The sequence below is a fragment of the Gorilla gorilla genome, chromosome 21 (assembly GCF_029281585.2).
Source record: "Gorilla gorilla gorilla isolate KB3781 chromosome 21, NHGRI_mGorGor1-v2.1_pri, whole genome shotgun sequence".
In the NCBI taxonomy this organism is placed as follows: domain Eukaryota; kingdom Metazoa; phylum Chordata; class Mammalia; order Primates; family Hominidae; genus Gorilla; species Gorilla gorilla.
This window is the reverse complement of record NC_073245.2, coordinates 76,493,740-76,515,973: the sequence shown is the minus strand read 5'-3', so window position 1 is coordinate 76,515,973 and position 22,234 is coordinate 76,493,740. Positions and strand designations below refer to the sequence as shown.

Here is a 22,234-nt window from a genome sequence, read left to right as displayed (position 1 = left end):
GGGTGCATTGCTCCCTCCTCTGCAGGCCGCCCCCTGCTCTCTCGGGAGCTCATAGGGTTAAGGCAGCAACACCACTGGGTGACTGCACCTCCAGTTGCCACTCTGCCCTCACAAAGGCCCCTCACTGCCCAGGTGTGCCCTGACCTTGTACCCACTCCTCAGGGCGGCAGGCTGGGAGAAGGGCGGCACACAGGGAGCCCCAGGCAGGCCAGAGCCCCATCCCAGGTCACGGGCCCAAGGCCTAGGCAGGGACACACAGGCCTAACCCAGGTGCCCTACCACACGTGGAGCCCCCCACCACGGCCCCCACCCTGGCCCCCACTACGGCCCAGCTCAGTCCAAGTACCTTCTGTGCGTGTTGCGGTTGCTGTTCACGTGACCCTGGCCTGTGCAGCCAGGAGTGGGGCACTTCAGCACGTTCTCATGCATGGCTAAGACTGTAAGAGAACCGGGGGTGGAGGGAGCCGAGGCTGTCAGAGAATCTGGGGAGCACCAGCTGTGTGGGGAGCACAGGCTGAGGAGGGTGCAGGAGCCTTGTCCAAAGGCTGCTGCTTGGTAGGCAGGTGGGGGACACAGCAATGCAGGGCAGCTCCAGCCCCCAAGAGCCTGCAGACACAACTCCCCACCCTCAGCCTGGTCAGGGCGTGCCCCCCACCGCCACCACCACTGTGGTCCCTCCCTCCTGCGGCAGAAACCAGACTCAGCTTTAAAACCTCTCATTCTGTGGTTTGCTCCTTTAAATTTAATTTTCACGATTACTGCTTCTAGCCTAAACATAAGAACAAGTATTTGCTTCCTAAGCTTTCAGGGCACAGAGGTTGCTGCAAGAAGACCTCTCCCTTCCCAGCTTGGCTGGCACTAGCCTGTCCCCCTCCCATCGATCTGTTACTGTGGGCTCTGACCCGGACTGGCGTCTCTAGGTAGACAAATGGGCTGGTTGCAGGGCCCCAGCCTCAAAGGGCTCAAGTTTGGGCTGAGGGAGTTTGTGGGGGAAAGCGGGGAGATGTAAGGATGAGCATCTGGACAAACCAAAGGGGAAGGTTATGGCCCTGGGCAGGCCACGCCTCCCCATAGACACCACCCAAACACCACAGAGGCAGCGTGAGCTTCACAGTTAGGGCTAACGCTGCACAGAGCTACTCACTCTCTGGGGGGATCCTATCCTTGTGGGGACAGCCAGAAAGGCTGCGGTGGTGAGGGTACAACCCGGTAACGTGGCCAGTGCCATCACAGCCTGGTGTTGGACACTTGATCTCACGCTTCTCAGCTCTTGAAGGATCTAAAACACACAAGTCACATCAGTTAGAGCCAGGAAGCTGGGTGGTGAGCAGAGAGGGGGCAGGGGTAGCTCAGGAACCCTCTCTCTGGCTGTCCAGAGAGAAGGGAGGCGAGACTGCCCATGAGCTTGAACAGGGACTGGGGCTGGGCAGTCAGGAGACCCTGAAGAAACCAGCCCACACTGGCTACCTGTGCGGAAGCCCTGAGGCTGCCCTGACAATCCCAAATAGCAGTTTGTGCAGCGTTTTAAGGAGAACAACCCAGATGGCAGCTGGAGTCCTCTTTCCTCTCTCCTCTGACAGTGTGGAGGCCTCATGGGTCAGCCTTCTGCCTAGAGAGGTCAAGGCGTTTGGCAATATTCCTGCCAGGAGATATCCTTGGGATTTGATAAAATGAGGAAGACAAAGGAGTTGAGTAACTTATCCAAGGCTGCATGACTAATCTATGCCTGGGCAGAAATTTAAATCCAAATCTCAGTTATCGACCTCATCTAGCCTCTGCAGGTCCAGGCCGGTCACTATAGAGCATAGGGACCAGCAGGAACACGGAGGACCCTCAGAGCAGAGCTGACATCTCAGTGAAACACCTTTGGACGAGCTGTCCCCTTTGGGAGGGTGCAGAGGTCACAAAGCCAAACTCAGAACTCCCACCTCAGAGCGGGAGGGTCCCAGCAGGGGGCTCCAAAGGGAAGGAGCTCTTGCTCTGCTGCCCCAAGTTCAAAGGAGTCAGACTTCCACCCATGTGGACAGGCAGGGGTGTCCTGAGGGGCTTCCAAACCCGTGCCCAACACCGGCCTCCTGGGCTTGCCGCCCCTGTCCCACGGCCTCTGTCCAGAAATCTCGCGGCATCTGTGCCCCAACATCAGTCCCTCAGAACCAGAACCGCACATTCATGTTGCACAGACACTCACAGCCCAGCTGGGCACTGCCTGGTGTTCTCAGCTTGGCCACCTGTGTCACCCGGGGCCGTGTCCCTTTGGGTCCATGCACTGAAAATCTATTCCTGAAGGCAGGACGCCTTGCATCTGGGTCCTCCTATGTCTGTCCCACAGGTCTGAGACCCTCAAAAACCTGGGCCTAGGGCTGTCACTTGGCGTCTGTGTTCCTCATATGTGTCCCACCAAATTCTGCGCTGATCTGTACGGCCCAAGCACACCATACCCAGGCCAGTAACCACCCCAGGCCCTTAACACCTGTCCCTAAGTCTCACCTTCAGCCTGTGTCTGTTTGTGCCCATGGCCCCACAAGGCCAGAGCATGACAGTGCCGACCTAAATCTGGGTCCCCAAAGAGCTGTCCCGCCATCTGGGTTGCCCTAAAGGGTGTCCCCGCAAAGCCATTCTTTGGGTCCATCTCACCCTGAAACCATGTCCCCACCTGTGTCCCCTTAGTATCTTTCCCCTGAGCTTGTCTCATATGCCTGGTGTTCCCAGAAAATATGTCCCTCATGTGTCCACTGACCTGCCTATCATGCCCCTTGAATTATGTCTCACTCAGGTCTGTCTCTCCCATGACCCAAGTGCATCTTCCCAGGGTTGGCAAGTCTGTGTCTCCTGCATTTTTGGTTCCTGGCTCCAGCACCTGAGTCATCTCCCATCCCAGTTCTCTCTCCTTATCTGCTCCCTCCCTGGTCTCAGCTAACTCTTCCTGGGGGCACTCATTGGAAGAGCACCAAGAACTCCCACTGCCCCCGTCCACCTGGAGAAGAGATGCAGGACTAGACATGGGGAAAAAAGAGGCCGAGATCAGGGCAGGTCCCTAGTCTTAGGAGAATAGAGGCCAAGTGCCCAGGTGCAGGAGGCCCTCCGCACCAGGCCGGCTGGGTCAAAGCTGACCTGTCCAAGGCCTGGCCTCCCTGGCATGGCTCACTGAGGGAGCAGCCCCTGGCCAGCCCTGCTCCCCAGGCCCCTGTCCCAGGAGGAATCTGAGATGGGCAGTCAGCAGAGCAGAGCCAGCCTGTTGTCCAGACCCTGACACCCCAGTAACAATGAAGGCCGTAACCGTTTACTCAGGATTCGTCCTCAGACTTCAGCACTCCAGGCTCCCAGCTGCTCCCCAACCACATCAGCTGCTTCCCAGCTGCTCCCCAACCACGTCAGCCCAGCCCCAGGCCCCTCCAAGCAGCCCTCCTTGTCTATCCTCACCTCAACATCAGCCACTCCGTGCAATCAGGGAATGGCTCCCCTATACCCTGCACACTTTAGAGCCAAATCCAGAGACAGATGCAGAGCCAGCGGCAGGCTGCTCCCTCTGAGGAGCAAGGGCACCCCTCACATCTGCCTGCTGGTCTCCACCCCACGAGGGGATCAGGATGACCCAGCATGGCTGTAGGAAACAGCGGGTTCTGTCATAGCACAATCCCTGCCACGAGTGTGAGTTGGGGTGGAAGGGACAGGACGGTCCCCACCCTCTCCAGACCCCAGATGCTGCTGTGACCAGTCACTGTGGGTGGGTCACTGTCCCTCCCACCTCCTCTCTCCCACCTGGTTCTTTCTCACACGTCTCCGCTCTGTGTCTCGCTCCAGATCGCTCTATGTAAAGCAGTGTGGGAACCCATTTGCTCAGTATCTGACCACAGTCTGTGTCATGTATTTGTCCTTTTGTCTGCTTTTCTGCCATCCCCCAGCCCCCTGTCCTAGAAGGGCTCTCAGCCTGCATCTGCACACCTGGGGCAGGGGTGAAAGGATGAGTCTGCAGGGCCAGGCCACCCCTGAGCCCTACCTTTACTGTAGTAACTCTTCCGCACAGTGTCCAGGGGCTTTGCTGCCTTCCCTGGCTCTCCCAGGCCCAGCTGGCTCTGCTCGGCAGGCGGGCAGCCCGGCTCGCAGACTGTGCGCACCTGTTCAGCCTTCAGGGCAATGGCCTGCTCCAGGAGGCCCAGGTTTCCCCGGGTCATCATGTCATGCATCTCCGACTCGTCAGTGACTGTTGACTTCTGGGAGTGGGTGTCCTCGTCCTTGTCATCATCCGAGCGGACCTCCACGATAACAGAGTACTCCGGCTTGGGACTGGGTGATTCTGGGCCCCGGAGCTCAGGGGCCTTCTGGGCAGAGGTGTGAGAGGTGTCTTCCTGAAAGATCACATCAGGAGCTGCCTCCTCCTCTTCCTCTTCCTCTTCCTCTTCCTCCTCCTCCTCCTCCTCCTCCTCCTCCTCCTCCTCCTCCTCTTCCTCCTCCTCCTCCTCTTCCTCCTCCTCCTCCTCCTCTTCCTCCTCCTCCTCCTCCTCGTCCTCCTCTTCGTGACTCAGGATGCCTTTCTGCTTGCTGGACTCCTCACTGGCTGCATCCTCCAGGGACTGGGGACACAGGTCCTGGGAGCGCTCGGTGGTGACTTCGACGACCTCCTCGGCATCCTCTGGCTGGATGAAGAGGCCCTTTTCACCCTCCTCGCTGGCAGCTCCCTCTGCAGCCTCCTGAAGCAGGTGCACAATGCCAGGACCTGGCTTGGCCGCCTGGCCCAAGTCCTCTTCCACCAGGGTCTCTTCAGCAATTTGACCCAAGTTCAGGAGAGAAGTTGCGATGATTCCCTGGTAGCTGCTGTAGCTGCCCTTGGAGGAGGCAGTGGGGCTGCCGATGGGGTTGGATCCAAAATGGGACTTGACGGGGCTCCTTCCTGCACAAAATCAAAATCAACGTGGGGGCCAGAGAGCACGTGGGAAGACTCCAGGTCTCCAGTCCCCAACACACCCACCACCCCTCCACCTGACCTACCACTCACTCTTTATACGGGAGCCAAGGGGAAACATGAAACTCCAGAAGTGGGGATTTGGTATGGACCTTTCTGTCAACCCTTCTGCCTGAATCCAGAAATCACGGTGAATATATTTTAGGAGGCAGGTCATGGGCCACTGATGTATTTTTTAAACTAAGAATTACTTTGATACTTTTTCTTAATGTTCCTCTCCCATCACGTTTACTTTCCCAAATCAGATAAACCTGCATTGTATACAATGGAGCTCAAGCAGCAAGTCAGATTTTTAAAAAATAATAATAATTGTTTCATAATTGAAAATCAGTAAATAAGAATGGGCGCGGTGGCTCACGCCTGTAATCCCAGGACTTTGGGAGGCCGAGGCGGGCAGATCACCTGAGGTCAGGAGTTCAAGACCAGCCTGGCCAACATGGCGAAACCCTGTCTCTACTAAAAATACAAAAATGAGCTGGGCGTGGTGGTGCACACCTGTAGTCCCAGCTATTCCTTGAACCCAGGAGGAGGAGATTGCAGTAAATCAAGATCGCACCCCTGCACTCCAGCCTGGGCAACAGAGTGAGACTCTCTCAAAACAAAAACAAAACAAAACTAAGATATGGTAGGTGCTCACCACATGCAGGCCCCGTAGGGTTGTCAGCAAGGACACCAGGGCCAGCACGTCCCACAGTGGTAGGAATGGGCCCTGCCATCCACCCACTTTGGAGGGGAAAGTCCAAGCCCAGGTTGACAGCTGAACCCCAGACGCGCTTCTTGATAAGAAAGCAGGAAAATGTGTGTCTTTTCTACCTGGGATCTAGGACTATGTTGATTCCACGGGGCAGTGCACTCACTCCAGAGCCCCCCAAGGGAGCTGGGGTTGAGGACCCTCTCTGGCTTTGCTTCTGAAATCCATCTCAGACCCTTCCCCACTGCAGAAGCTTGGGGAGTGCTGGGTGAGTGGTGGTGATGGTGAGGGGAGTGGACCTTGGGCCTCGTCTGACCCCAGGTCTCTACAGATCTGCCAGGGCTCTCAGGGGCACAGACCCCTCCCTCCGGGACCCAGGGGCCAAAGCACCTGCTTCATCCACTTTTGCCAAGGGCTAGGTGCTCCAACATGGCAGTCCTGGTAGACCCCACAAGGAAGTGGGGGACTCGTCTGCTTTCCTCCTTCCCCTCTTGGCTTCCCCGGGCACCCCGTTTTCAGAGGCCCCACCTGGTCCTCAATCACCTGAAGCTCAACCTGAGGTGTTTCCTCAGCATCTGCCTGTGAGTACCTCAGGGGAACGCAGACCTCTCACCCATGCCCCCAGGCAGGTCTCCCAGAGGGCCAGGCAGAACAGAGGGCCAGTCTAAGATCCTCCCTTCCCCACTTACAGACACACAGAGACACAGCCTTGTCTGTCTCTCTCATATACATGCAGACACGCCTGCCAAAACACACTACAACTGCACACACACACACACACACCAGCCCCGTGTCTGTGTCTGTCCTGCCTCTCTCCTATGCACCCAGTGTTCACACACAAACACACCACAGGCCCCAAAAACACCATGGGCAGACCTCTCTCCCAGGAAACCCAGCACATGTTGGGACAAGACATGCCTTGTTCTCAGGAAGGGCTTTCTCTTGCCCGGAGTGAGCCCCTCCCCGCTCACAGGCTGCAATTCTCCAGGGCCACACTAAGCGCCCTTTATTCGGGGAAGAAAGAGCGACAAAGCACCTTCAGCTGTCTCAGGGCGATGAATCTCGTCCTGTCCTGACGTCTCAGCCTCGGCCCCCTCCAGAGTTCCTTCCGATTCATCCGAAACAGAGGCGTCCTTCACCTCAGTGTCCTCACTGCCGTCGCTGTCCACACCATAGCCCTCGTCCAGAGCCAGCTTCAGGGGGTGTGACTTCCTCTTGGACACCAGGTGCTCAGCCTCAGCGCCCTCCAGCTTCCTCTTCTTGGCCAGGGGGCAGCTCTGTAAACTGGGAGGGAGGAGTAGGCAGTGGAGAGGGCCAGGCTAGGGCCACGAGAGGCCTCAGACACCCCATGAGCCCCTCCCGAGGGTCCTCCCTCCCTCCCTCCCCCACAGACTCATCCAGTCCTTGCAGGGGACCCGGACAAAAAAAGCAAAGTGCAGCACTGGGGGGTCAGATGGTCTGTCTTCGCCCACATGGCACGCCCGTGGCCACCCGGACCTCCATGCTAGAGTGGGAGGCCCGCTGCCTCGCGGGAGGGTCAGCAGCCTGGCCTTGGGAGCCATGGAAAAAGATGGAAAGTTCTCCATCTGCAAAAGGGCCTAGAGCAGAGTGGGCAGGGGCTCCAAATCTACTGCCCAGGAATCTCCGTGAGATCCAAGGGTCCTCTTACCTTCGGTGCCTGGAGTACTTGCCCCGGACGTGCCCTGAGCCCGTGCATCCTGGGGTGGGGCAGCTGAGGGGAAATAAAAAGGCAAGGCCACATCAGGCGATGGGCTCAGATCTCAGGGCCTGTCGCAGACCTTCACCCTGGGGAGCAGACTATCTCCAAACGATTCATCTCAGAATGGCTGCCTGCAGTTTGCTGAAAATTAATAACTCGCCCCATTCAAATGAATGAATGGCTCATTACAGTTTTACGAGTGTTCAATTAAAGACTGTGTATATATAAGAGCAAGACTTCTAGCGCCAGAGTCTCCCAGACCGCTCCCTACGGCAGGCATTCCACTAGCTGCCACCAGGTTTCCAGGAGCTTGGACACGAGACACTCTGAGGTGCCCTGAACACGGTGTACCCCTCTCTAAAGAGGTCCCAAGTCCAAAGCACAGAAGTTGGCATTCTCTGTGGCCATCACTAATGCTGTAAGGCCTATGGCCCTCGAGGGTAACAGTCTCTGCATTCCCTGCCAGCTGTGACCTTCGTGCCCCAGCAAACGGAGCCAGGACTGACAGGCAGAAAGGAATCTGTGGCCCAAGCCACAGACAGTGGTGAAGATCCCACCAGTGCCTGTAGCTGGTGTGGGTCCCAGCTTCCACGCAGGGAAAAGAAGCCAGGAGGGCCCGTGAACCAGGAACCAACAGCATCTGCCTCGTGGAAGACTTTTGGGCTGTGCTAAGAAGGGCAGTTTGGGGAGGGGGTGGCACTGACCCTCCTGCATCTCTCACCCTAGAAGCACAAGGCAGGACACCCAGGAGTTCCTCTTCCTTAACCATCATCTGTCTCCCTATATAACCAAACCAGCAGGAAGCTCTGGAAACTTCTGAGCATGAGTACTGACTATGCCAACCAACGTGGCGGCAGGACCACAGCTCCCACAGCAGCCTCAGGCACAAAGGGGCCAGTGTGGAGTGTAAGGCCAGAGTTCACCACATATCAGGCTCCTGTGGGCTGTCGGATGCATCCACGGCTCAAGGACTACAAGGAGCTGCCACTGTAAGACCCAGACGCCTGTGCCAGGTCACCTAAGGCAGCTGGGAGGAGCAGGCCTGCGCTCCTTGTGGGAAGAGAGAGGCTTTCCTGGCCAAGATGGGAAGACCTTGCTTTTAACAGGACTGGCATTGTGAGTCTGAGCTCTTTCCAAAACCCAAGCACATCTTCCGGAGCCTGTGAAGGGAGGAAGGTAAGGGCTGGTGCCCCCATACCTGGGACCCGGGGAAAAGAACGCCATCCCCAGTCTCTATCCAGACACCTCTGATCGTTTCTAATTCGACTGACCACAGGCCTGACTGCGGACAACTGTGGGGCCCAGTGGGCTTGCAGGCCACCCTCCCCGACCACCTCAGGGAGAACCGTCCGCAGAATCCAGGCCTTACCCTATCCCCTGGCTCAACAGCAGCCGTGGGGTGGGGGAGGGGGATGTTCTCTGCAGCCTTCCAGGGTGGGGTTTTCAGTGTGTTAACGAGAAGACAGAGAGGGAGGGAAGGAGGGAGGGAGGAGGGAAGAAGGAACCCAGAGCGGAAAGGAGGGGAAGAGGGAGGAAGAGGGAGAGAGCGAGAGAGGGAGGGCACACCACCCTTGACTGGGGGCTCCCTTTCCAAACTGAGGGAGTTGCCGCCGCTGCCACCCACCTCTCCCTGCCTCTAGTCTCTTCTAAAATCCAGGCCCACACTTGCTTTCACTCTTTGGAGAACTAGCTTTGGGACTTTTCACAAAAAGCTCCTCGTTAATGGGGATTTGAAGCTAAGGTCCCAATTAGCCGATGACATCACTGAGCTAATCAGACAATTAGGTGACAGCTGCTGTGGAGGCCTGTGGGGACCGGACTGCCCTGAACACATCACCCTCAGCTCAGAAGAGTCCTGGTCCCCAGAAAGGTGGGCCTGCACTTTCCGGCCCCAGCCTCAGAGGGTGTGAGACAGGGCTGTGAGCCCAAGTGCGTGGAGCGGACAAGGCCGCTCGGGGACAGGAAGCTGGAAACCCCTTAGATGCCTGCTCCCCACCCCACAGCCGAGTGGACAAGAGACCCAGCCAGGGCCTCCAAGGGTGTCGTGCCAGCAGATGCCAGCCCTGCAGTTCACCTGCAAGCACACTCAGCTCTTATTTCCTGATGTCCTCTGGGTGCTCAGGGCCAGAGTTGTAGGGAGAGGAAGACGGCCAGGGCTCCAGGACTCCTGAGCCTCTTTTCTCTGGGAGGAGGGAATTCCCCAGCCTTGACTCCCCAGCTCTGACTAGGGCTGGTGTCAGAGATGTGAGGAAAGGATGCACGTGAGGCTGGGAAGAGGGTGTGGCTCACAGTCACCCCTCAGCTGGCATCCTGCATGACAGCTCTGAGGGACCCAAACTTGAAAAGTAGGCGTCAAAGAAGACAAGTCAGGAGAGGAGCTGAATCCCAGCCTGGAGCCCCATGCTTCAGCTACTAGCCTTTGAAGACACTGCCTTCGCTGCCTTCCCTCCCTCTCCTGGGACAGTCATCTGGGTGGGAGTTGGCCGGTGGCTCAAGGAGGAAGGCGCCAGAAGAGGAAGGGTGAGCTACAGACGTGTTCTCTCTCTGAACTTGGAGATGGTCCTGAACTCGGTGTTGTCGGCACCTCGCTGTCTCAAAGATGCTAACCCCAACCCTAACCTTCCCTAGTCTTTGCCTCCGGCAGAGCCAATCTGAGGCCATGTGACAACAGATGGACCCAGGCAAAAATACAAGCTGAAACGTCATCAGTTCTCCCGATGGGGTGAAAGGAAAAACCATCAAACTGCTTCTTCACTCAGGCACTCCCAGTGGGCTCCGAGGTCGGAAATAGCAGCTCAGGGTCCTACTCGATCCAAGTCCAACCTCTCCTCAGCTCACCTGGTAAACAACCAGTGGACTGTCTTCCTGGGAGCTCTGCCTGAGCTGGTGGGGAGGCGAGCTGGGGTTAGGGGCACTGCAGGCTGTGAAGTTCCGAGCCAATGCGGTGTTAAGTCATCCACAGAGAAAGTCCTGCACACAGGGGTTCCCGACACGCAGGGGTTCCCGACACACAGGGGTTCCCGACACGCAGGGGTTCCCAACACCACACAGGGGTTCCCGACACGCGGGGGTTCCCGACAGGTGACTCTGTGTCTGTGAGCTCATCCAGTGCCACAGTCTGCACATAGGACGTGATGCTCCTCTCACAGACCACAACAGTGCGTTTTCTCCGTGGGTCAGGCTTCCTGTTCTGGCACCCATAGTGTGGTCCCCACCAGGACAGAGGTCTCGTCTGCTTGTCCGGTCAGAGCCCAGGGTGTGCTGGTAAACAGGTCTTTGGGAGGGGGAACATCATCAGTCCATTTCTGTCGTGTAAATGCTCCCACGATGGCTAGGGCACGCAGTCAGCCAGCACGAGCCACAGGCATGCCCACGTGAAGCGTGTGGCCAACAGATGTTTGAGAATACAGGAATGAATGGTACCTTCCATGCAGAATGTATTTGATTCCTTGGAACATAATCTTTGTCCTATTTTACTGTAAGCATCACTTGGCAGCAATGAAGAATTGCTGAAGAAATTACTGTTGGAAGACTAGATGTCAACACATTTCCCCTAGTTTCTCCATTAAAAAGTTTAAGGGTCTCACTATTACCAAATATGTAGGTTGAGACCACAAGGCTCATGATGACAGCGTCAAAATCCAAATGCTCACAGAACCCCTCACTTAGGCTGGACAGGTCCTCTCAGAATGTTTAAAAACGAACAAATCTATTTGAGAGTCACTTTTCCTTCTGCTGTTTCAAAGCTACAAGAGAGCACCCTGCCATTTGTATTTGCCTTTTCAACTTCCTCCACACTCCATCTGTTACCAAAAAAGCCTGGAGTTTCCTCAACTCCTGTGCCTCACTCACTGCACCCTCGCCTGGGATTCTCCTCCGTCTTTGTCTCCACCGTGTCCCTGGGCGACTCCACGTGGCACCTCCTCTTCCCTTTACTTGGGGCCCTTCTGAGCATCTCTCGCCATCACAATCACCGCTTCTTCAGCAGGCTGGCCAAGCAGGCAATGTCTCCCTTCCAGGGAGCCGACCCCTGTGCTTCCGGGGACTGTGTTCTGGGGAGCACCCAGTGCGATGCTGGGGACCCCAGACCGGAAGTGCTGGCACACGACCTGTTTGGCTGAGCTTCCACCCCACCCCTCCCACCTGTTACCCAGGGTGGGGCTTCCAGCAAGTAGCACATGCGATTCAGCTCTTCTGGTTAGATGAAGGTTAACCCCTGAATCCGTTTCCCCACTTCACAAACAGGATAATAACATCACCAGGCAGTGCTTCCATGACCTTCCCAGAGATCAAGACTGTGATGTGTGACTGACGCAGAGCCTGGGGCTTGCAGCACCCCAACTCCCTCCCGTAGTCCTCCCCCTTCATCTCCGAGTTACGGGGCCTCAAGTGTCAGAGGGACACTGTCTTCCTGTCCCACCTCTGCAAAAGGTTTACAAAGTGAACTTTGCAGTCCTCTCATTTTCCTGATTGGCAGAAGCCATCCACTCTTCAATTGTATGCTGAACAGTAAGATGGTCCCTGCCCTGAGAATCCGTATCCCTGAGAAGCAGGAAGGAAACGGTCACGGAGCTCAGCCAGCCGGGTCATCAGCACACAGAACTGCCGTTTGCATCCCGAGCCAATGGAAGACTCAGGATGTAGAAGACCCCTTCTCTCATCTCATCCCTGAACTGGGCCTCCAACCATCTGACACAGAAGCACTTGTGAGGGTCTGGTAAGAGAGCGGCTCGTTTTCGGTTTGGGGGACCGCAGTGACAGTCCAGGTCCTCGTGGTGACCAGGTGTGGGCACATCCGTGTCCTTGCCATGATGCTGGTGCGCCACATGATGGGGCCAGGACAGAGGTGAGAACAGATAGAGATGGGGCCAAGACAGCTGGACACGTGGCCAGGAGAAAGGCAGTCTCCTTAGGGAAAGCAGGGGCTCACCAGGGGTGTTTGGTCAATCCAAGAAGACCCCATTTGGGACATTTAGGATATCTCCAGGGTCACAGGCACATAGACGATGCTTGGTGCTAACAGGAAGACTTCCTTACCTGAGGTCTGCAGCTGTGGTCTCTGGGGGTCCTGGGAAAAAGACAGAAACAGGGAAAACATGTGGGAATTGTGATTTTAAAGGCTCATTGCCCTAACAGCATAAACTAAGTTAAACAGCCGAGAGGTTTGCCAAGGACGAGTGGAGGCAAATCTCAGTGAGACCTGAGCAGTTTCCCCAGGGCGCTCACCCTTTCCTGACCTCCCAGAGAGTCCTCCAAGGTCAACAGAGTGAGCTGCTCCCCCAAGCCTGGTGCTCGCCACAGAAGCTCCCCTGAGCAGCCTGGCAGTTTTGCAAAGTGGGACAGATGCTCCACCTCAGACAGGATCTCTGGGACCTCAGGGCCAGGGATGGTATCTCTTTCTCTAATTGCAGATAGAAGTCAGCTTTTGGCAGAAAACACAAACCACCAGATCAAGCTGGACAGAGAAGAGAACAACTGGACCAAGTTACTGGTCCCTCAGTGATGGCTGCAAAGATGCATGGGGCTCTGACCGGGGCAGGCACACCTGAGATGCTTGGGCACAAGAGGAAGCCCCCGCCCATATCAGGGAGGTAAGTCTGGCCAGGGGTTGGGGCTCAGATCCTAGCAGAGTCAGCCGCCTCTCCTCCCACTGCACTTCCAGCTCAACCCAACAACCTCCTATTCCCCATTAGCACCAAGACTGATCGCCTGGGAAGGAAGGGGGCTGGCGGTGGAAGGCTGGCGGCCTCTCATTTCCAAACAGAATGGTCTCGTAACTGAGCCTTGCTACTCCCACTCCATGGAGCTGGGTCTACCTCAACATTTCTGCCCTCAAGGCAGGTTCATCTGGGCCAACGGCCCCTCAGCAGCCCTCTTAGATGCCAGCTTCAAAGCTCAGCAGCCCTGAGGATGAATGAGGCTGAAGAGGCCTGAGGTCCCCAGGGCATCTCTGCACCTGTGTGGTTAGGGGTTTGTGCTCCTGAGGAAGACCGCGGAGGAAAGTGGCATTTACAGCCCTGGAGGAGGGGAGGGCGGCACTCACCTCGCAGGGCCTTGGATCGGGTGCGAGCTCGCTTGTCTTCATTTTCTAAGCTCATCTGCAAGCAAAAAACCACGACGTTAACAAGAAAAGCCAGCCAGTGCCTCTGGAGTACAGAGCCATCAGGAATGTCTGGCCATTTTCTGGCTCAAGCTTCGACAGCAAAGGTGATTTTGGGCACAGAATGACAAGGATGGGCTCACAGGACAAGAAAGGCCTGGGGCCAGGAGCAGCAGGTGGGAGGGTGTAGAGAAAGGACCTTCTACAAGGCTTGGAAGTGTCCTATCAGCATGTCCCCGCCCTTGGCAAGGAGGGTACAGTGCACCGTGCCCCCAGGTTTGCACCTGCCAACAAGTGCTGAGGCATGGGCCCTGCCCCACTGAAGCCTGATGAATGTCCGTGTGTTATCCATGAGGGTCTCCTGGCCCGACACAGAGCAGCACCCACTGCTCACCTGGTCAGGCAGGCACTGAGGCATCAGGGCAGGTCGCTCACCACAGACTTAGCCACCAGTGGCAGTGCTGGGTCATCCAGTGGCTTCTGACCCCAACGTGTCCCCAGAGCACAGCTTCCCATGGGCCCTTTCTTCCCACTACAGCAGAAGGCTTTAATGCCCCTCACGCACCAGGGTCATCCCGTGAGAAACAGGCGACCTGGAGCGGCCCCAGCCCTTATGTTCTCCAGGCCTCGAGGGCCTGGCTGCCTTGCCTGAGCCTATCGGTGTCCCTCCCCACCTGTGATCCTTGAATCTGACCACCCTCTGTGGGGACACTGCCCACAGCATTGTCCTGCGAGGGAGTCATGGGGGAGCCCCCAGGAGGGTGACAATCACAGAAAGGACATGTGGGGCGGTGGTGAGGGTCACACACAGCATCCTTGTCCTGTGTCACTCATGACAAATCTGGGCAGGCAGGTAAATCCTACACACTCCATGCTATGCAAAACATCCTTCCCGGGGAGCCACACCAGGCGGGGGAGGGCACCTCTAGCTGAACAGGGGAGGCCCAAGAGGAGAGCGCTGGACTCCACCACCATCACCTGTGGTCAGGAAGGGGAGGCAGCAAATCCACACCTGTCCCAGGCCACAGACACCAGAGCTGCTAGGGCTCTATGCGTGAGGTAGTCAAAGGGAAAGCAGGGGAGTGGAAAGAAGTAGCAGAAGAAAGGAGGAGAGGCAGCAGGAGGGGGCTCAGAAGCCCCCACGTCTTAAATGGGGCTTTTGCTCCTGAAAGCCAGAAAGAGACAAATGTCTACAGAACCACCTGGGAAGAAAGAAAAAGGAATTCCCCCAATTAGTAAGATGAAATTTGCAAATTGAACCTCCCCCATGCAGCAGCACTAACATACAATGATGTATGTGATTTGTTAAGGAAGAAAAATCAAAACCTGGGTAATTTATGCAACCTGCCGACTCCGGGCTGTGGAGCACAGTGCTGTGAGCCGTGCGTTTATTACAGCCTTCCAACAGAACGGAAGACAATTACTACAATTTCTATTTTTAAAGCGGAGGTTCCCCATGGACCAATGGCTCACATTTAAAGTGAAGAGAGGAGCAGGTGTCACAGGGACTTCATTACATTTATGAGCCTTCAAATGTCGTCTGCTCTGAGCCCGTGCGCAATGCCTTCCGATGCAGGACGTACAGTGGGACTTGTGTGGTGCCTGCACTCAGCTGAAATGCAATCTATGGCTTTATTTATTTATTTATTTATTTATTGCCAGTTTTCCCAAGGATATTGGCAAGCATTCTGCTAGGTTAAAGCGTGCCTTGGCAATTTGGATTTCCTGCAGATAAATTATTCAAAGAGCAGAGAATAGAGAGGGTTGCAGGGATGTGTAATGGGCGCTGCTTGAAAACTGTGAGCTCCCGTTGATGAAGCTGACAGCTCTGCCGCTCCTTCTGCTGAGCACCTTACTATTGGCAATTTATCTGCATTGACTGGTCAATAAGCGAGAAGTTCTCTTAGGAGCGTGTAGCTTTGATTTTTAAAGGGAAAAAACTGAACTACTGAAGAAAAAAAAGACCAGGCTCTTTAATACGAGAATGAACCCGTAAGAGCTGGGTGACTTGGGACACTGGTTTCTGAGCTATTTGAAATCAGCAGTGCCGGCTGACGCGAAAGCATCTGGACAAAACCAGCACTGCTTGATTTACATCACTTTTCTTTTCGAAAGAAGTCAAAGCACTTCAGAGGTGAGTTCTCTGCTCTCCTTCTGCCGCAAGATCGGCACCACGATGTGGTAGATGGAGAGCGGGTGCTGGGGTGGCCGTGTGCCCCACACCACCCAGGCTCACCTTGGTGATCCCTGGGCGGCAGCCCCCCAGACCTTCTGCCCCCACCACACAATGACAGCTGGGCCCTAAAGGGCAGCTCAATGATGCAAAGAAAATTAAACACTTCTCAATTTGTCATTGATTTTTAAAACACACTTTACTTGTTCCAAACACGAGCCAACCAGGTCCCTTTTTTGTGCAACCCACAAATAGCCCAGTGCCCTCTCCCCTTGAGAGTGAAAAGGCAGAACGACCCCATCACCCACTCTCACTGCTGGGCCGGCAACCTTTCTCAAGAACGTCTGCTCTGTTTCTCCAAATGCCAGCTTCATTCTGCCACTGCGAGCATGTCTTGAGGCTCTAATTAATATTTCAATAGTTCTGCCTTCGATAGGAAAACCATGAAAACTGTGGGGAGGAGAATAACTCATAATTGCAAATACATTGTATACTGCCAAATTAACCCAAGAGAACTGTCTCTTTGTCCATCCATTTAACTTGCTTTCTTAGTGCCATATAAAAGCAGTCTCCTCAAAAGTGTGTTTTTGCTTTGTTCTGTTTTATATTTCTGTTTAGTAAAGTCAGGATTAATCATGTAAGCTCTTTTGAAAATATACATAGTTCTGGCTGGGCATGGTGTCTCACGTCTGTAATCCCAGCACTTTAAGAGGCTGAGGCGGGTGGATCACTTGAGGTCAGGAGTTCATGATAAGCCTGGCCAACAGGGTGAAACCCCATCTCTACTGAAAATACAAAAATTAGTCGGGTGTGGTGGTGCACGCCTGTAGTCTCAGCTACTTGGGAGGCTGAGGCAGGAGGATCACTTGAACCCAGGAGGTGGGGGTTGCAGTGAGCTGAGATTGCACCACTGCACTCCAGCCTAGGCGATAGAGTGAGACTCCGTCTCAAAAAAAAAAAAAAACAAGTATATACACACACACACACACACACACACACACACACACACACACATAGTTCTCACCATGACATGCTACGAAGACCGGCCCCTTTTCCAGACTCATCTGCATGCTGGCCTGGCCAAAACAGAGTGCCCTGAGTTGGGTGTTTACAAACTCAGGAACCAAAACAAGCCAATGCAGTAAGCAGTCTTGAAACCTAGAGGGATCTGAGCTGAGGCTGCAGCTGTAACAAATCCACTCAGAACCCAGAAACAGGGCCGGGCGTGGTGGCTCACGCCTGTAATCCCAGCACTTTGGGAGGCCAAGGCAGGCATGGTGAAACCTGACTCTACTAAAAATACAAAAATTAGCCAGGTGTGGTGGCGGCCACCTGTAGTCCCAGCTACCTGGGAGGCTGAGGCAGGAGAATCGCCTGAACCCGCGAGGCGAAGGTTGAGGTGAGCTGAGATCACGCCACTGCACTCCAGCCTGGGTGACAGAGCAAGACTCCGTCTCAAAAAAAATTAAAAATGAAAAGAACCCAGACACATAGCCAGTAACAAACCACTCATGTCTAACCTCTAAGGGGAAATGGTAGACTCAGCTTCCAAAGATATCAGGGTTGGAGATTTTCCATGAAGCCCAACGGGCTTTGTGCCAACTTCCACCTTTGCCCCCAGAAGCTGCGTCTCCCCACTCCTTCCCAGGCCCCAGCTCAGGGACACCCATTTCTCCTCACTCATTCACTGACTCCCTGTCTGTCTCTCTCTGCCTCTTTCATTCCTTTTTCATGCTTCCTCCCAGGACAGGGCCCTCAGAGCTGAACAGCTTCCTCCCTCAACCCCCACCACATCCCTTCTGCACCAATGGCCCGGGGCCAGTCAAAGGACAGAATCCTGGCTGAAGCCTGGCCCCAGCAGGAGGGTGTCCTGGCCCCAGCAGGAGGTGTCCTGGCCCCAGCAGGAGGTGTCCTGGCCCTGAGGGGCACCAGCCTGGCATTCCAAGGTTTGTACATCACCCCAGGGAGGCAGGGAGTGCTCAGGGGAGAGTTCAAGAAACAGAGAGCTCTGCTGAGGGTTGAGAGCCAGGTAGGGATGGGGAGGGTGAATGGATCAGTGACCTGAGGACATCTGGGGTGGGAGGCACTCCAGAGGTAGAGCTGGGAGCATTCTTAGGTGGTCAGCACCCTGCCTCTTCCCAGCTCCTCTCAGTCTCCACCTTGTGCCTGTTTGTTTCCCTCACAGTCCTCATCTCAGTCTGAAATGAGCTCATTCATTCATGGTGGTAAGGTCATTGTCTCTCCTCCAGACAGCTGCTTAGTGCAGTCATTTAAGGATGGGTGGATGGACAGGTGGATGAATGAATAAATGGGGACAGTCAGAAACATCTCCGAAACCCTGGGGCTGGGGTGTGTGGAGAGCCGTGGTCAGAGGGGCTGCAGAGAGGCCATATGTGGGAACCCTGAGCTGGGGGGTTCCGGGCATTCTGACACCACGGGGGCCATTCACCCCAGCCCTCGGCCAGAGAAGGAGACACGGTAGTGTGTTATTTTATTTAAAATGTGTTCTGACAGCCAGCAAATCTGGAGAATTAGGATGGACTTACAACTATTCTTTAAAAATCCATAAAATTACATAGGTTATAGTGTCTCGGTGGGACGGTTGAGCCTCTTGCATAATGGTTTTCCTCCCGGAGACCTAGAAGAAGAGGAAGAGCACCTGCTGAGTCCCAGCAGGCCATAGGCAGCCACTTCCCAGAAGGAAGGGGCCAGTGAAGACTGGAGGGTGAGGAGGTGGCCAGAAACTGGCTGTCCCCTACCCTGCCTGGCTCCAGCAGTACCTCACACCACATTCAGTCTCACTTCTCTGCAGTGAGGGGAGGGGAGAAAGACAGAGCCATGGTCTGGCCTGTTTTCTTCTCTCATTTATGTACTGAGGGCAGCATCAACTTCCCTGTCACTGCTGTGAAGCCATTACAGCAGACAGTATTGTGGCAGATCCAAGCTCCCACTCAACGATCTAAGAGCAGCATTCAAGCATTTGTGTTGCTCCCCTCCTGAGTATCCCAGGAGGATCTTCTGCTGCATCCACAGCCCTCCCCTTCCCTTTCTTTGGCACATGGACCTGCCTGCCAGCTCAGCCCACAGAACAGATATAGAAAGTCAGTGACCTCCGCACACATCCTGCTTTCCACTCTCTTGATCTCTGAGGCTAAACCATATGCCCTCACCCCTGATCCCCACTGGCAGCCATCACAGTACCCTTGGTTCCTTGCAGAGATAGTTCTGTCCCTACATTGGGTGATGTCCTGTTGCATGTCTGAAATTCTGAAATTCTCCCAACAAATTCAGCAGAATAGACCAGCCTCCTCCTTGGGGTATAGAAAGGACACCTCCATGGGGCATTATTTAACACATGTCTGAGAAGGGGTTCTCTTGACAGCTGTAAGCATGGGATACTGGCTCACGTCATTCCCAAATCAAAAATTAGAGCTACATAATGGATGCCCTGATGAAGCAGCCATATCTGCAACCGTCTGTTAAAAACTCCAGCATAAACGGAATTTATACCCACCCAGGGTAGAATCCAACAACATAAAGAGAGGCCAGAAGGGCCATACCCAGTGGCAGCTCCTTCCCTTGTAGGAGCCTCTGTCCAGCAGTCCTTGCCAGAGGCACCCCCTGCCCTGGGTGGCAGGAAGAAGGGTTGGCTGAATGGCCATGCAACTGATCTTTTCCTTGATTCCGTATCTCTGAATATTTGGCAAGAAGGGGGTTGAGGAGCTACCATCAGTGCCTGCACACCCCGACACACGACCACCTGACTTTTCTGGCAGCCCCTTCCAACCGGTCCTGAGCTGTCCACATGCCTGGTGCTGAACTCAGAGGCACGCCGCAGGCTGTCACGGTCCCAAGCACAGGGTTTGTGTGTTCACTGCCCTCCCATGCTGGCTCCTCACCACCCATCTCCTGTCCGAAGCCAGCCTCCGGAAGGCTGACCCTGATGCTGCTGTGGCTGTGTGACATTCTCACACTGTGACCACGGCTTATCCCCTCTGCTGCCACCCTCCTCAGCCTCTTAGTCAGGAGATTCTACTTGCACCTGCTGCCCCACTGTCCTCTAGGCAGTCGACCCTTTCTCATCCTCTCACCTTCTCTGGCACACTTTTCATCTTAGCTTCTCTATTCAGAGCAGTCATTCGGCCCTATCTGCAAGAAATGAAGGGAAATGACCCTCAAACAGAGCAGTGATGGAAGAGCTGGTGATGCCACGAGAACCTGGGCACGGGCCCCTGGCTTTGTTCACAGAAGCAGCACTTTGAACAGCCATGGGGTGTCATGGTAGGTCCCAAACTCTCTGAGTTTGTCATGCCTGGGCCAGGGGGAGACAAAAGTCTTCCGACCCACCCCTGACATGGCACCAGACATTTGTAGATAACGCTGCATGCAGAGCCCCTGGCCTCAAGTCAAGTAACTTTCGTGCTCACATGATCTCATGCCAGTACAGCGCTATGTGAATCCTCAGGATCTGGGTGAGGGGAATGAGGCCAAAAACTCAATGATCAAGATAAATAATATTTTAATTCAATATTTAGAAACATCAACATGATGCAAAAAACCCCTAATAAACAAGATACCAAAACCTTAAATAAAGACAGGATCCATATTACCGACTCCTCCTTGTGCCCCAGGCTCCAACATGGATCAGCAGAGCACTGATAACCCTGCAGGAGCCAAAATATGAGCGGAGGTGCTCAGCAAGTTGTCTATAACAGACCCATTAAAATGTACATTCTCGCCACCAGATTCAAAAGAAAAAGGTTGGGTTTTGAGAGTAAAACACAAGCACCCCCAAATGAAGTTCCCACTACAACTGCATAGCCCTCCTTGCCTACACCCTACGCCATCACTGTCCTTGAGCCATGCCCTGAGTCACAGCTGGATCCTTGCTGGAGAGCATCTACATGCAAAAAAGAAAAAGAGAGGTCAGAATCGGATCTCTGGGAAGGGCTTCAGCCTAAGCCTGTTGTCAGCCTCTACTTCCAGCTGTGAGGGTCACCTGACCCTGGGGACCTGGCCTCATCCAGAGAGTATTGGTGGGAAGTTCTAGAATTAGAGGGTTGGTGGTGGAGAACAGTGGCTGTAAGCACATGTGATGTCACAGTTCGGGAGTGTCCCCGAGGGGAGATCTTATACCCTGGGAAGGTAAAAGAAGGGCTTGCACCATCTGCCTCCCCTTACGAAGATCGAAATAAAACAAGGCCAACAGACTTCATAAGTTCCTGCCAGCAATCTCTGCTGACAGATCCTGTAGGGATTCTCAGCCTGGCCAGGTAAAAGCAGGGTGAATAGAGAACAGTTGCTCAGGCCCATCACAGAGCCCAGACGTGATCACACCTCAAAGCAGGGAAGTGAGACTCTGGGGTCACATTTTCATTTTGGTGGGTTTTTTTGTTTGCTTGCTTGCTTGTTTTCTGAGATGGAGTCTTGCTCTGTCACCCAGGCTGGAGTGCAGTGGCACAATCTTGGGTCACTGCAACCTCCGCCTCCCAGGTTCAAGTGATTCTCCTGCCTCAGCCTCCCCAGTAGCTGGGATTACAGGTGCGTGCCACCATGCCCGGCTAATTTTAGTGTTTTTAGTAAAGACGGGGTTTCACCATGTTGGCCAGGCTGATCTTGAACTCTTGACCTCAAGTGATCCACCTGCCTCAGCCTCCCAAAGTGCTGGGATTACAGGTGTGAGCCACCGGGCCCAGCCTGGGGTCACATTTTAGTTTTGATCTACTCAGAGTCATTTTTCTTCCCTTAATTTTAAAGTGACCAGATCATTGCTGATCCTAGTCCCCATTTACCCTTCACCTAACCTGGACTCTGGTGAGGATCAGACCAAAAGTCGCCTCCATGCTTCATGCCTGCAGCTGAAGAGAGGCTTTGTGCAGGCAGCCGTGGGCTGGGGCCCTACGACGGGGGCTGCCCTCTCACGTCTCACCTTGCAGTGTCTGCCCAGAAGGTGCCTTGAGGTCCTGCAGCTGCTGGCCTTGCCTCCGTGTGTCCACCTCTGATTCAGCAGCTCACCCCGGAACTCATTTTCTGAGGGTTTAAAAAGGTTCAAGGTCAGAAAAGGAAAGCTTGGTGGGTGCCAGCCGTGCTGGCTCAAGGGGAGAAAGTGAGAAACTTGAGGCACTTTTTTAACATCATATATTCAATCCCTATTTCCTGGAATCCACTGGAGAAACAGACAAGGTCATGGCTCCATGGCTGCTTCAGGAACAAGAGACAATTTCTCTCTGACTTGGGGCCTCCCTGGAGTCTTCCTGCAGTCCCCTGCACCGTTGTCCCAGCTCTAGGTGTTGGTTCCCACTGACAACCACGGCCAGCAGAGTGCTGGGACAAGGCAGCTGAGAGCCACCTTGAGAAAACTTGGCATGTCACCCCTCCAACTTTGAAAATGAGCTGACTAATGAGTAATTATTCGCATTACAACCAGATCCTTCTCCCCTCAAAAGAATGCACAGTACATATGCATTTGAAAAAGAAGATTGTTTTGCACAACTTCTCTGGAGCCCATTGATTGAAGAAAGTGAGATCCACCCATGGTCTCAAATCAGCTTTGCCTCCTGCAGGATCCCAAGGGCCCCAGCATGCTCTTT

At 54.6% G+C, this 22,234-nt stretch overlaps 1 protein-coding gene across 8 annotated transcripts in view; it reads right to left on the bottom strand.

Moving 5' to 3' along the window:
• Positions 1-22,234, bottom strand: part of MYT1 (myelin transcription factor 1) — a 133,963-nt gene that overhangs the window by 28,413 nt on the left and 83,316 nt on the right. For 7 of the 8 annotated variants that reach the window (XM_055372752.2, XM_031007830.3, XM_055372754.2 and 4 more), the window contains 8 exons: positions 21,574-21,674; positions 13,415-13,469; positions 12,409-12,439; positions 7,321-7,383; positions 6,688-6,935; positions 3,998-4,888; positions 1,145-1,279; positions 347-437 (listed from right to left, as the gene is read on the bottom strand). In XM_055372752.2, coding sequence (XP_055228727.2) covers positions 347-437; positions 1,145-1,279; positions 3,998-4,888; positions 6,688-6,935; positions 7,321-7,383; positions 12,409-12,439; positions 13,415-13,469 — 1,514 coding nt within the window. In that variant the 5' untranslated portion in view covers positions 21,574-21,674. The remainder of the gene's footprint in view (positions 1-346; positions 438-1,144; positions 1,280-3,997; positions 4,889-6,687; positions 6,936-7,320; positions 7,384-12,408; positions 12,440-13,414; positions 13,470-21,573; positions 21,675-22,234) is intronic. The other variant, XM_055372753.2, reaches the window with a different exon arrangement.